Source organism: Camelus ferus, chromosome 2 (assembly GCF_009834535.1).
Source record: "Camelus ferus isolate YT-003-E chromosome 2, BCGSAC_Cfer_1.0, whole genome shotgun sequence".
NCBI lineage: Eukaryota > Metazoa > Chordata > Mammalia > Artiodactyla > Camelidae > Camelus > Camelus ferus.
The window spans coordinates 52,315,455-52,329,808 of record NC_045697.1 but is presented as its reverse complement, the minus strand read 5'-3'; the positions used below and the strand labels follow the sequence as shown (position 1 = coordinate 52,329,808).

The following is a 14,354-nucleotide window of genomic DNA, read 5'->3' as shown; positions in this document are numbered from 1 at the left end:
TGATATGTTGAGGAGCAAGGTGAAACGACTAACATTCCACTCTGAATACTCACAAGAGAAAGAAGGGCAAAAGGAAATGCTAGCTCTGTATTTGGCTTCATCATTGAGTTTTACACTTGACCATAGCTTTACACTTTTTGCGAGAAAATACACCTGCATATGCTTGACACAAAGTCGGCCTCAGGTCTGGCTCTGTCTCCCCTGTAGCTTTGGAAACAAAATTTTCATATACAAACCATATTTTTTTTAATAAAAATCTTCTTCCTCTTAGCTAGAATTATTATTTCGTTTTATGTATATTGGTTACTTGTAATGGTTTTTCCTCCAGGAAAGCAGAGGAAAATGGTGTGAAATATTAGTGTTATTTGTAGAGTCAGATTCTTATTTTTCATGATCCCTTATATCTTTTCAAAAAAAAATCTTAACTTACTGGAAAGCACACTGAGGATAAGAAAAGGCTTCCATTTGCTTATTAGTATCATCTGCCTGTGAGTTTTGCTGAAGCCAGGAAAAGCAGCATTAGACCCAGATAAATCTGAAATGTATCCAGTAAATCACTTACTGCCTGTGCTAAATAATGATAAAAATATTTTACCTTTATAAGGTATTTTTCATCTTTCAGAGCTTTTATTTGATCACAAAGCAGTTGTGTAATATCAGTAGTGCAGAATGTTATTAATTTCTCAGAGAGATGAAGAAGCTGACGTAAAGAGCATGACATGGATAAAGACAACTGCTTGCCGTGCGCAGGGCCAGGGCTTCCGTGTCCTACCGCATGCTAATTTACTGTTGAGCGAAGACATCTTTAATACACCTTCAAGAGCAATTCATAAACTCAGAGATACAGAGTTTAAGAGCTCTGGGTTAGAGTTGGAAAGCTCGGACCCTTTGTATCCTTCCTTTATCTGGCTTCATCATCTTGGATAACATACTTAAGTCTTTAAGCTTCAGTTTCCTCAGCTGTAAGGTAGAGATACTAACATCTAACCCTTGAGTTTGTTGTGGGAATAAATGAGAAAATATTGCCTAAGAGTTTAGCGCAGCATCTGATGCAGGGTAAGTGTTGAAGTTGCCCCAGTAGATGAAATGGTCTATGCATACTCAGGTCCTCCCTCGTTATCAATACTTTGAAGATGTCTCGGTGTACCGTGTGTTGTATGGATGTTCTTGACTTTCAAAAACCCATATAATGTTTTAATTTTGAATAATTAGAAATCATTTACAGGCTGTTTTTTCCCTTTAAACTTTTAGTTATTTTACTAAAAATCTGACATGGAAGAAAATGGTTTAAAAAATAACCCTTTCACCTAGGAATTCTAAGTGAAAGGATCATACAACTGAAATTAGTGAACAAAAGTGCGTTCCATGTAAAACTTCTATGAACCCAGTTTCCTCTTGAAGAAAATGTTTCTGGTCCACTTCATGGAAGTTCATGCAAGCGAGGTGCATTCTGTCGTACTCTAGCTTTGTACAAAACAGGCTTCTACTGCCTCTGCTAGGGCAGTTCTGATACTCGCTGTGACGTCTCCGACATGCATTCTTTCACACGTTTTATATTTATCTTTCCAGATCTTGGCACTTGTAGCTGTCAGAAAAGGCATGGACTACCTCTTCTCCCAGCACGACCTCAGCTTCCTCGATGATGTCATTCCAGAAAAGGATAAGAAAAAGAAGGAGGACGAGAAGAAAAAGAAAAAGAAGAAAGGAAGTCTGGACAGTGACAATGACGATGTAAGGAGCTTTTTAAAATTCCGAAGTAAAATTCCAAAGTTAGTTAAACAAATGTGAAAAATGTATTTTTTAATCCCTTATGTGAGATGTATGACTGAGTTCCAAGCATGTTTACCTGTCATCTCGTCCCACTTGTCACTTTCCACCTTCCTTTGCCCTTTCTTTTCTTTTCTTTGTTTTTTTCTAGTCTTTCTGTTACTGTTAATACACTAATAATGAAATAATGACTTTTAAAAAAAAGCCCACCATGTCTAAAAAATTTCAATCTCAGACTTCATAAAAAGGAGGTTTGCTTTGTAGTGCTACAAAATGTATTTGCTTTATTCTTGATAATCTGGGATTTAAATTTGAGGTGATAACTCAGTTTTATGTAATTTTAAGCCTAATATGGCCAAATGCTGGCGACCTCACCTCTCACAATCAGTGTGTCCATTTGAGTGGGCTCTCGACCAAAGTTCTCTGTTACTGTGCTTATCCTCGCATTGGACTTTGACATGATTTCAGATCATTTCTCTGTAGCCCTTCAATAAAAAGGAAAGGAAGTTGGGAATTTGGGGTCTTTTTACGTAATTGCAGTAGTCAGTGTCATAGTTTAGATGATCCTCTTGCAATTGTATGACTAAGGGGAGAAATAAAATGTCCATTTTTTCTTTAGGAAACCATTTCCAAATCTTGGTATTTCAATAAGGGTCCGTCATCAGTGCTAGGAGAAAACGTGGGATTTGCTTTTCTTTAACACACACACGTGCACATGTGCACACACATGCATACATACACACATACCAAAAGCTTACCTCAGTAGCCTTTTGAAAGCACTACCAAAATGACACTTCCTATGTGAATATTTGCTCTGGATTTTACACAGTGTAGCATCCCCTTCTAATGGAATCCCCAGTATCTCATCCTCACATGGGAGTCTGGTTAATTTTTGGTGTCTGCTCTGTACTTGATCATTTTGATTAATCATGCATACCTTGTCCTTGAGTGCCAGAACAGCTCTTTATAGTAGATACTTTTGTTCCTATCACGCTGATGAGGAAATTCAGACTGAGAAATGCTAAGTTATCTTTCTAAGTGTGCGCAGACATATTGGCAAAGGCCAAACTCCTGTCCAAGCCTTTCTGGTTCTTTCCAATTGCTCAGGCTGTCTGATTGTATTATTTTTGGAGAACTTGGAAATAGTACAGTGAAGGAAGGCAACTTACAGAATTGGATTTCAGATAAACTGATCCAATAAGAAAAGGCTAAATATACGAGGCACATTTAGCTAAAGAGAAAAAGAGTCCAAGGGAGCTTTTGTGACTGTCATCATCCATCCTCAGTGAGAACAGGTATATAGATTTTCTGTTTCCAGTGATGACAGGAAAAGAGAGAATGTGTTTAAACTGCAGAACAGATTAAGATGCAGTATGAAAAAGAACAATACATTTACACATTGAATAGAAATGAAAATTTAAAATAAACTTCTAGGCTAACTCAAGAGAAAAAAGATTGCCTGATATATTGAAATAATTAAAGTGGTATTTCATCTTGAATTTTCAAAACAAATACCTCAGTTTATGTGCGTGAGCATCAGACTTAAAATTTATTAGACATGAATGTATGAAGTAATATTATGGAATCTTCTTCTCTAACGGTTTTTAAGATAAAAAATAAAATACCCACTTTTAAGAATGTTTTAAATTTAGTGCTCTCTAGTGTCAAAAGGGATCAAATGAGATCCTGAGAAGGGCTTCTATCTAATTCTTACATTTGATTTTCAACAAATCATATTTAAACTGTGCTGTTCTTTCACTAATATTTATCACTCTCAACTCCGTATTTCCAACAGGTTTCTCGAAGATAATGTGTGAGATTTGTTTCTATTCTTTTCTTCTTTCTCTTCTTCCATCCCCACCAAAGCAAAGAAACAGGACTGTGTTCCAACCCAGCAGTTTAGACTATATCTGTGTCACAAGTTCTTTGTGTTGAGTTCATTATTTGGGACTCTCCATTTGAAAGGTGGCCCTCCTGTTGTTCACCTGGCCATCGTGTGGTGTGGGGTCCATGGATAGAGAGGGAGTCATGCCAGAGGATGGGAGTTACAACTTTAATATTTGTGAATTGATTAACTGATTAATTGATTAATTAATTGATTTCACCAATTAGAATTGGTGAAAATGATAGCTTGCCAAGATTTTGAGCCACTCAGTCATTTTTGAACCTGCCCAGTAGGCTATGATTAAGGATTGGCTGCTGATCTGTTCATCTGTAAATGCTGTTACCTGGGGAAACTTTGAAATACTGTGGTAAAGCTTGTCCTTGACAGTCTCATAAAGGTAGATGCCCCTGACATCTTCATCTTTTTTTTTTTTTTTTTTTTGGTCAATTGGAGTCTAGTATCTTAATCCTTTAAAAAAATATTGTGGCTCATTAGCCTGTTTAGATTCATCATGAAGGACTTTTCAATGTGTGTAGTAAGCTTTTTAAGATTTTTTTTTCTTATTTTCTTCGACCCCCCCCTTGTTTCTCTTTCAACTAAAGTTCATCTCCTTGGTACTTTCAGTTAGGAGATGAATTTGATCTTTTCAGTCCAAACGTAGATATGGATTCAATATAATAAATTCTAAAAAAAAAAAAAAAAGACAGTAACATGGGAATCCTGTGAAAATCTGGTACAGTTTTGGTGTAGGTGGCCTGTTCTTCAAGAAATTTCATGATTACCTGCCTGGTTTTATCACTTTATTCTGGTTATGATCCTTCTCCACTTATCTGACTATCATAGGCACCTCCCTTTTGATTTTATTTTCTCATGTTTTGCTAAGTTTTCAATATCTTTGTTATAAGGAAGTTGAAATGGGTCTTTAAATACAAAATAGTTTTTGTTAGAATATTAAAGCAAGGAAGGGAGGTTTAAGTCTATGTAAAGTGCTCTTGGGGAGGGGATGTTAGAAGTCTTCTACCTATCTTGGAAGTAAAGATAAGTCATCCTTTTCTGGAGATGGAATCACAAAACATAAATGAAACCAAAGTTTCAAGGCCATATTATAGTTTAGGAAGTCTCCTAGGTGTAATCTTTCCCGCTGAGATTATTTGCTTTACACATACAAACTAACCCAGAAATATTTGATTGAGCATCCAGTTTATGGAAAGCTTCACAATTGTTTTAGTTTGTAGCGATCTCCATTTGGTGTGGTTCTTGTTTTAACTGACCTAATCCCCTTCACTTAGAAGAGAGGAAAACAAATGTGAGGGGAAGATGGTGTAGAATTTGAAAAGTCAGCAAAGGAGAAATGGAGTAGATCTAAGACTTTGTCAATGATAATGTGATAGGTTTAATCCATACTGGGAGGTAAGGAGGTCTGTTTCGTAAAAACTTTCTAAAAACTGTTGTAAATTTCTTTCACAGTCTGACTGCCCATACTCAGAAAAAGTTCCAAGTATTAAAATTCCAATGGACATCATGGAACAGCAGCCTTTCCTAAGTGATAGCAAACCTTCTGACAGTGAGTAGAGCTAACGTCTTGCATGCCGGCTTGAATACAATTTGCACTTGCAGAAAAAAAAAGGAGGACTATCATCTGCGTTAACTTTCCCTCTATTTTCTTTCTTTTTTTTTTTTCCTATGTGAAGATTCACAATTTTATGAAACTTCATTTTTACATTCCTTGAGCTTCACCCTTTACCTTCTCCTTTTATTCGTAACTATTTAAGTTCTTGTTTGGTTGTGCAAGTTACCATCTGTTTCTTTCAAATGCTAAGCTCATAACCATGTCTGTAATTGACCTGCCTTCCCCCCACCCCCCGGTATTCAGCATTGCTTCTAGTTCCACATCACTGTCTGTTACTGTTTGTCTTCCTTAGGCTTCTACCAGTGACCAAATCAGCTCAAAAAAGAAATTGCATCCTGGGTCTCAGTGATCAGTGAATCGATTGTAAATACCAGGAACTTGGAATAATTGTTATCTTCAATTAAATTGGCAATCTTAAAATATTAACACCACTTTTTAGGTATAGCTTACAATATAGTTGCATTTTCTTCCAAGTTGCTTCGTTCCCCTTCTGCTATTTTGAAATCATCTTTCTAATTGCACTGGTCTTTCTGGGGTCATGGGCCGGGTGGCTAAGGTGAAATGGTTTTTGACATGTCATCTTTTCTCTTGCAATTGAGTTAGCAGTCCACTTGAAAAGGGGGGAAATTCCTCTGTGGTAACATTAGTGAACATCGCAAGCTTTTCCAGTAGCAAGGAGCAGCTGCTCCAAACTGTTTTCACTTTGAGCTCTCATTTGAAGAAAATGTATTCTCTTAGCTCCAGATGCATGTCGGGGTATACTGATCTGTTGTAGGAAAGGACGGCTGAAGCACTTGTGTTTTTATTTGACAGTGCCATTTCAGCTTCAGTAAGAGGTTACTGAGGGTGAGCGGTACAGCTCAGTGGTAGAGCATGTGTTTAGCACACACAAGGTCCTGGGTTCAATCCCCTGTACCTCTATTAAAAAAAAAAATAAGAGATTACCAAAATGAATAACTATTTATGAAAAATGGACATATTCCTTATCTGTTGGTGTGTAACAAATTACCACAAAACAACAGCTTTAAACAACAAACATGTATTTTCTCACACAATTCCTAACATTCAGGAAATTTTGGAGCCACAGATTTGAGTGATTCTGGCTCAAGGTCTCTTGTGAGATTGCAGTTGAGCTCTTAGCTGGGACTGAATCCGAAGACTTGACCGGAGCTGGGGATGTGCTTCCAAGCTCAATCACAAGGCAGTTGGCAGGAGGTTTTAGTACCTTGGCTCCCAGGCATCTCCGAGGGCTGCCCATGACACGCCTGCAAATCACTGCAGAGATGGAAACCAAGACAGAAACTGCAGTGTTTGGTAACCAAATCTCAGAAGTGATATACCATCACCTCTGCCATATTCTATTGGTCACACAAACCTACCCTGGTACAGCGTGGGAAGGATGCATATAGGACATGATTACCAGAAGGCAGGGCACTTGGTGGACCGTCTTGGAGGCTGGCTACCACACTGGCTTAAAGAGCAAAGAATTAAAGCCATCTCACTTTTGGTGTCCAACCTGTAACCTGTAACTTGTAACTGAGGCTACTTTCTTATTTTCTTTTTAAATTCAAGCTCCCCAAACCATTGTCTGATTTCATTTTTCATCTCTGGAACATTAGATAGCAAAAAGAGACTGTGAAAGGAATGCAGCATGTATGTCTTCCGTTGGCATCATAACCTGGCCCAGCTCTTCTAAGTACAGTTTAAAGACTGCTTAAAAAACAAACAAACAAACAAACAAACAAAAATATCATCTGGAATTTGAGTCTCCTGGGAAAAATCTGGCAAATTGATTATTTAGTGCTAGATGTTCTTTGTTTTCTCAAAACCCTTTAAAAGGATACACGGGAAGTAGTGGATGTGAGGATAGAAATTTACTCAAGCAAAATACCCATGAGCATTGTAAAATCAGAATTTTCTACTATCATATTAGTCTATGAACAAAATTGATAAAGTTGCAGTAGAAGTTCGTTCCTCAGAATCTTTTTTTACCCCCGCAACAAATAGCAGCAGGACAAAATTGTGAACGCGGGAAATCTGAGGGCAAGCCTTAGTCACTGAGTAGGTGCTCTCTCTCAGAATGAGTTCCTTGCTGCCTCCTCACTGACGAGAACAGCAGTGGCCCATTCCAGAAAGCCCAGAATAAAGGAAACGGAGTGATTTTGGCTTTATCACACTGCTTAGATTCTGAGCTTGATACAGTGTTAATTGAAATTGTCTAAACTTGTCTTTCTTACCCTTTCTGATGGTGAAAGATGCATCCATTTTTGTGAAGACTTTAAAAATTTTGACTCTAATGCTGTACTTTACCAATGACTACTATTTATGATTTTTAAAAGAATTCTTTTTCTTTCCAGAAGAAAGATCACCAACATTCCTTGAACGCCACACATCATGCTGATAAAATTCCTTTTCTTCAGTCACTGGGTATGCCAAGGTAAAGGACAGCCTGCTATTTCACGTGGTTCTGCGGGACGATTGCCCCACAGAAATGGCGTCAACGGCGTGTTATTGGCCGAACGCCCTGTTCTCCACCCTCTCTGCAATTTATCTTAAATAAATTACCCAGTCACCCAACCTCATCCCAGCTTCTACTTGTAGAAAGCATTCTAAGGGACCTGCTCAGCTTACTCTTAATAATGGAATCTTTCAGCATCATCAAGGTAAAGCCCAGGATCAGAGTTAGCTCCTGTCCCATCAGTACCGCCTCTGATTCAAGGGTAGCTGACATTTCCTGGAAGCGCTCCTCCAGTAGTTTTCTCCCCTCTTAATACAGCTCTGGAGATTTCAGATCCTCCTTGATTTTCAAAACCGTGAAATCTCTGAATACTTTCTTCATGTCAGGCCTCTTGTCTCTGACAGTGTCACCGCACCCCTCTCCCCTCAGTCCTTCTCCTTGATTTTTTTTTGTCTAATCTAGGTTTGAGAGCTTATGAAATTTTTGCCTGAATTTCTTAACTCTGTTTGGTACTTTCATCCCATTTTTAAATGTTTGTTTTTAATACAGAAAAAGGAGATAAGTATTTAAAGAGAGCAAAGAAGGACCCACTTGACTTTTGTATAATGCATAAACATTTGACAGATGATAAAGGAATTCTGATTTACTGTTTCCTTTCTTTTTTCTTTTTGTCTTTTTCTCTAGTCCTCCTAGAACTCCAGTAAAAATTGTGCCTCATATTAGACTAGAACTTGAGCCTGAAGACAATGATTATTTCTGGAGGAGCAAGGGAACAGAAACTACATTGTAACCTGTTTGTCTTTCCTAAAACTGACAGTTTTTGTTGTTTGTGTTCTTGTTTTCTATCTGGTGGTTTATTTTTTAAATTTTTGTTTCGTTTCGGGTTTTGGCCACTGGCCAAATAATGCAACGCTCTCTCTGCTTCTCTCTTGCATAGGGAAAGACAATAGTGCACCGTTCCTTACCCACAGCATCTGAAGTGTCCCATTTTCGCTCTTATACCTTCAGATGTGTCCTCTGACAACCAGATGCCTCTGTCACTCAAGACACGCACAGACCCTGTCCTTTTCCTTTATTTAAGCAGAGAGGAAAAGTATTAAGGATTTTTTAACACCTTATATTAAAATATTGAAGGAACTTCCAACTTGTGCTTTGGAGCTGTGCTTACTGGCTTGTCTTTCTGTCTGGTCGAACAAAGCTTGACCTCCAGACAGGGTCCCTCCTGGCTTACAGCGCCCTCCGGGACTGGAAAAAGTGCTGCTATTCGAACTTGCTCTTGCTTGTCAACCCGAATCTTAAGAGTTATCACAAGAAGAAAAACTAAAGGTACTTTGCTCCCTGTAGAGAAACTATTGCCACCACTGTAGCAAGTGTTGGAATGTCCCTTTTTTCCTATGCAACTTTTTTTAACCCTTTAATGAACTTATCTGTTGAGTACATCGAAGAATATTTTTCTTCCTAGATTTTGTTGTTTAAATTATGGGGCCTAACCTGCAACTTATTTTTTGTCAATTTTTTAAACTTTTTTTTAATTACTGTAAAGAAAATGAATTTTTTCCTGCAGCAGGAAACATAGTTTTGAGTAGTTCTACCTCTTATTTGTAGCTGCCAGGCTTTCTGTAAAAATTGTATTGTATATAATGTGATTTTTACATAAACACGCACACACACAAACACACACAGATATACCATCTCTAGGGTAAGCCAGAGGGCTAGATCGGACTAAAAACACCATGTTTCTAAGCATCCATTTTTCCCTTTCTTCAAAAGAAATTTAGCTGTTCTGTGAAGGAGAGTGGGGAGGAGGGGGAAGCTCCTGTGTGTTGGGAATAACTGATGTTTTGATAATTGTAGTATCCGGGCACAGACACTGATTGTATTACCATGTTGACGTCCTGTGCAGTATTGTTAGGTGTTTTTTTCATTTTGAAATGTTTGTGTGTTTGTGTATGTACTCTGTGTGTGGCTGGTGCACATATGTGCAAAGTTAGAAAGAGACAGAGTGATGGTAGACAAAGGGCAAAGTTACCTAGCCTCCTGTGTCAGCTTCTGTAAAACCCAAACCACGTATGAAAAAATCCATCAGAGGTCCAGGGGACATTATGCAAATGAGGGTAAATATATTTTATTACCCAGTTAGCTGTCACCATCACTGATACAATAACCCTTACTTACAATACAAAATCCGTAGGACTATTAATAGACCACTTACACATTTATAAAGTATGGGAGTGCCGATAGATCTGCGGAGGTATGTATGTATACCTCAACTATATTCACACTTGTTTTTAAGATTGAACGGCAATTATTCTTTATGATTGGGACATTTAGAATATATAGGCCTATACATACGTGTATATGTGTATTTCAAAGTACCCCATATTGAAAATTAGAAAAAAAGAAAATTATATCCTTATTAACCAAATTTAGCATGTTATCTAAATGTAATGTTTTAGTAGGCTGCACTGTGAATTATGAATCTGCATTAAAAACAGCATTTTTAAATGCTGAATCCATAATTTTGGATTCCTATAACCATATTTGTGATATATCTTAACTAAGACAAGTTGATGAGTACTAGAAGCAGAATGAAACCACTTATTTTGGTTTCATAATGTGCACATATTGACTCCCACTCATCCTAATTAAATTATAATTCTGTTCTGCTGAAATTTTGATGACGAAAGTTTTGTTATTCTAAATTAGCTATTACTTTTATAGTATCTAGTAATCTGAAAACTTTGAATTTTATACAAATTAGACATAAATGGCCTACAATTTTTTTCCCTAAAATGAAAGTGGCAAATTAAATGGTATTTGTTAAAACCTCACATGCCAAATTTTGTCATCATGATTGCATTAAAATGATTCCTCTCTATTACCTAGTTTTTCATTACCTTAATATAAAACTCTATAAGAATCTTCTCCTTTTCCTTTACTGATGGAATCATCAATAAAATATTTTAAAACCATGAATAATAAGTTTAGCCTAACCTATGTTCTTGTTAAATTAAAGACACTTTTGTTCACTTCATAAAAGCTCCAGATGTAAAAATTTATTTTTCTGATCATGAATCAAGTATTTGAGGATTCATGCCCCCATGTTCCTTTTGAAGAATTCCTAAAGCAACTTAACTCAGTATTTCAACCTTTGAGTACATCTGAAAGCTATCTGCACCTTCATTTACTAGCCATATTCTGTGACAAAAGGTTGATATTCATGATATGAATGCAGAGTAGTACCTTATATTTGCTAAAAGGAACTGTTAGTAGCAAACCTTTTCAATATTTTGGGACCCAGGAAAGTATTTTAAAAATCATTTACTTTCAGAGGAACACAAGTAGTTACCAAACAAACAAACCCCGAGGTCCATACAGAGCCACCGAATTATCTGTATTTTAACTGAATTCACTCATTGTTGAAGAACTAATCAGATTTTTGGGGTGGTTTTGTTTCTATGTAAACTGGACACAGAATACAACAGTAATTTTTTTTTACAAAGTGTTTCTCCTTGATGGAAATACGGAGATAAAAGATGCAAGTTGTTAGAAGTAAAGGACTAAGTATACACTCAGAGTTGTTAACCAGAACCCTGTGGTTGTACAGACTTACTGTTGGAAGGAAAAGGATCACCAGGTCAAGGGTCTGCTTTATCAGAGCATAAAGGCCTGTGGTTTTGCATTTGAAAGAAAATCTCTTGGAGACACTTTTCCTTGATAAAAGTCAGTCTTCTTTACTGTGCAAAACCACTACCGACTTCGAATACTGATTATTTTGTGTGCCATACTTGGTAGTTTTCTTGCCTCTTCTTCTGGTCAATCCGTGGAGTTGGGTGGGGAGATGGAGGAAGTCAGAGAAGTGGGAAGACAGCACCTTTTCTAATCAGCCCCCACCACCTCAAAGAACTGGGGCGGGGTGTTGGGGGGGAGAAAAAGAATCGTCTGCCACCAGAAATTTAGTTTGTATATATTTTATGCACATGCACCAACACACACAGAGTAAATCTTTTATCAGCTATATATCGGTGTTTGATACAGAGAATGATTGTCTTCCAAGTTTTTGGTTCTTTTTTTAAAACTGTGTTAAGTACTTGAAATGTATTGACTGCTGACTATCTTTAAAAAAGCAAAACAAAACGATTTAAGTTGTATTACAGAGGTTGACATTGTTCAGGGATGGGACAAAGCTTTCTTCAATCCTTTTCATACCACTTAATGATTTTGGTGCAGAACTTGAGATTTTCTTATTTATTCTGTGATATTTCCCATCCACTCTTCACAGCATGAGCGTGAAGCTCAGAGCACCAAGTGGCTGAACACAACCAGAGGATATTTTGCTTGGGCCTTGGGAGTTTTCAGATAATGATTTCATTGAGCTTCATTGCAGCCTGAAATAAAACAAAAAAGTTTTGGGATATATGCTAACCAGTCAAGTTGTGTTTTGACCAGAAATTTGGATACGTTCTATTTCTCGGCTCATTTCTTTGTGCTCTATGGGTACATGCAAAAATCCTGAATTCTGTTTCTTAGGCAAATATTGCAACTCAGGGCTAAAGTCATCCAGTGAAAATTTTAGAGCCAGAAGTAACTTTGTCCCAGCCCTACAATGTGAAAAGAATGAATAGTTGCCTCTTTTTAGCCATTTTCATGGCCGGTACATATCCGTACACATTACTTTTCAGAATCAATACGCACTTTCAGATAATCTTATTTTTATTCTCTTAAGTCTTTATTAACTTTGGAGAAATGATGCATCTTTTTATTTTAAATGAAGTAGATCAACATGGTGGAACAAAATGATAAAGAACAGAAAACATTTCAATATATTACTAATAATTTTTTTCCAATATAAAACCTAAAATTCCTATAACATTATAGTATTTTACAGTTTTATGAAGCTTTCTATTGTGACTTTTATGGAATTAAGAGATGAAGAAGATGAGATATTTTAGCATTTATATTTTTCAAAATTAAATGTATACTTAAAATAAAGTAACTTTATGCATTTATGAGCGTCGAGTGCTTTTGTTCAACTCTTCAAATAATTATTAAGTGCCTGTTACTTCACTCCTCTGGGTTCTGCAGGTAATAGAAAGATGAGTAAGTCAGAGTGCCTGACTTCAGATTGCTTTTCATCTCTCTAGACAAGAGGATAAAATAAATGTCCAAATGATACAAAATAAGAAATTGTAAGAATTATCTAGTCATGTCTTAATGAAGTGCTGTCATGCAAGGATTCAAAGCAAGAAAAAGTATGTCCACTGAGGACAAAGAAATGGTTTATTGAGAAGGTGGTATTGTTACTCTTCTTTTATAAAGTTGGTGAAATAGAAAATGTCATTTTTCTTGACTCTATATATGATATTGATGTATATAGTCAATTCTCATAGCAAAAGAACTACTAGGCATAAGCACTTACTAAGAAATAGTTACTCAAATTGAACAAAATCCTGGAATGGTGCTCGACAGAAGATACATAACAGCTGGGCTGTCCAGGTTTCCATGTAATATTTACAACTCTAGGAAATTTCAGTTCAGCCCTAATTTATAATCAGAGAATTGTGGTAGGGTTGGTGAGGAGGATAGGGGAACAAATAGAAAAAATAAGAAGGAGCAGTAAACAGTTACATTTTTTAAAAAAGGTAATGCGGTAGGGACACTGGTCAAAACAATCTTTCAATCTGAAAACAATATAGAGGCAATGGCTCTGGCATCGTGGTGGTGGTGGTGGTGGTGACAGTGGAGGGTAGGGATGGAATTTGGATTATATCACTGAGCTAGAAGAGTGGCAGAAGCCATGCTCAGAAGAGATCATAATATGGGAGGATTTCATTAATTTCTCGACATACCCACAGACAATGCATTAACCATTGCATTACCATAACAGTAACTGAGCCAAGAAACTAGGATCACAATATATTTTGCATATTATGAAAAGGAAATGGACTTCAGCAAGCCTTCGTTACGCTACCTGACCTACCCGAGAACAGGGAGCGAAAACACAAGCCTCTGAACTACCAGATTCTGTACCAATGCCTAGAACCACAGCTTCAGCTCCACAGTTCTGAGAGAGGAGCTGCAAATCCTCACTTAAAGTCTGTTTACACTTACTTTTTTCAAAATGCTTGGATTTGTTAAGCTTGATTATCTATGGATTTCTCGGAACATAGGAGGTGAGAAACGGTAGAGAAAATTACTAACCAGAAAACTGAATTAGTAAGAATCGGTAACTTAGTCCTGGTGGGAAAAGAGAAGATACAAAAAACTGCATAAAACATAAGAAGTTAAGAGTCAAGCTGTTTCTTACACAGGCAAGAAGACCACAACAGGTCTGAAAGGTGAAATGCATTGGTTTTATACTGTTGGAAATCTATTGATTAAAGAATTAAGCTGATTAAGTATCTTACAAATGTATTACAGTTAATGTTCGAAATGATGCTTTGGGGCCACCAAAAATATTAATTATGTTCTATTTTTGTTCATTCATTCATTTACAATTGTTGAATGGAGTAGTTGCTGGAGAACCAAAAATAAGATATGATCTGTAACTTTAGGTGACTTGTGGTCAAGTGTGACACATAGACGAAGTGAACTAAAAACCTGTGAGTGCTGTG

The 14,354-nt window shown here is 36.9% G+C and overlaps 1 protein-coding gene across 9 annotated transcripts in view; it reads left to right on the top strand.

The window, feature by feature from the left end:
- The window catches only part of SLC4A4 (solute carrier family 4 member 4), a 315,013-nt gene extending 302,268 nt beyond the window's left edge, over window positions 1-12,745 (top strand). For 8 of the 9 annotated variants that reach the window (XM_032458395.1, XM_032458408.1, XM_032458417.1 and 5 more), the window contains 4 exons: window positions 1,570-1,731; window positions 5,120-5,216; window positions 7,640-7,719; window positions 8,425-12,745. In XM_032458395.1, the coding sequence (XP_032314286.1) occupies window positions 1,570-1,731; window positions 5,120-5,216; window positions 7,640-7,683 (303 nt within the window). In that variant the 3' untranslated portion in view covers window positions 7,684-7,719; window positions 8,425-12,745. The remainder of the gene's footprint in view (window positions 1-1,569; window positions 1,732-5,119; window positions 5,217-7,639; window positions 7,720-8,424) is intronic. The other variant, XM_032458385.1, reaches the window with a different exon arrangement.
- Window positions 12,746-14,354: the final 1,609 nt, after the last annotated feature.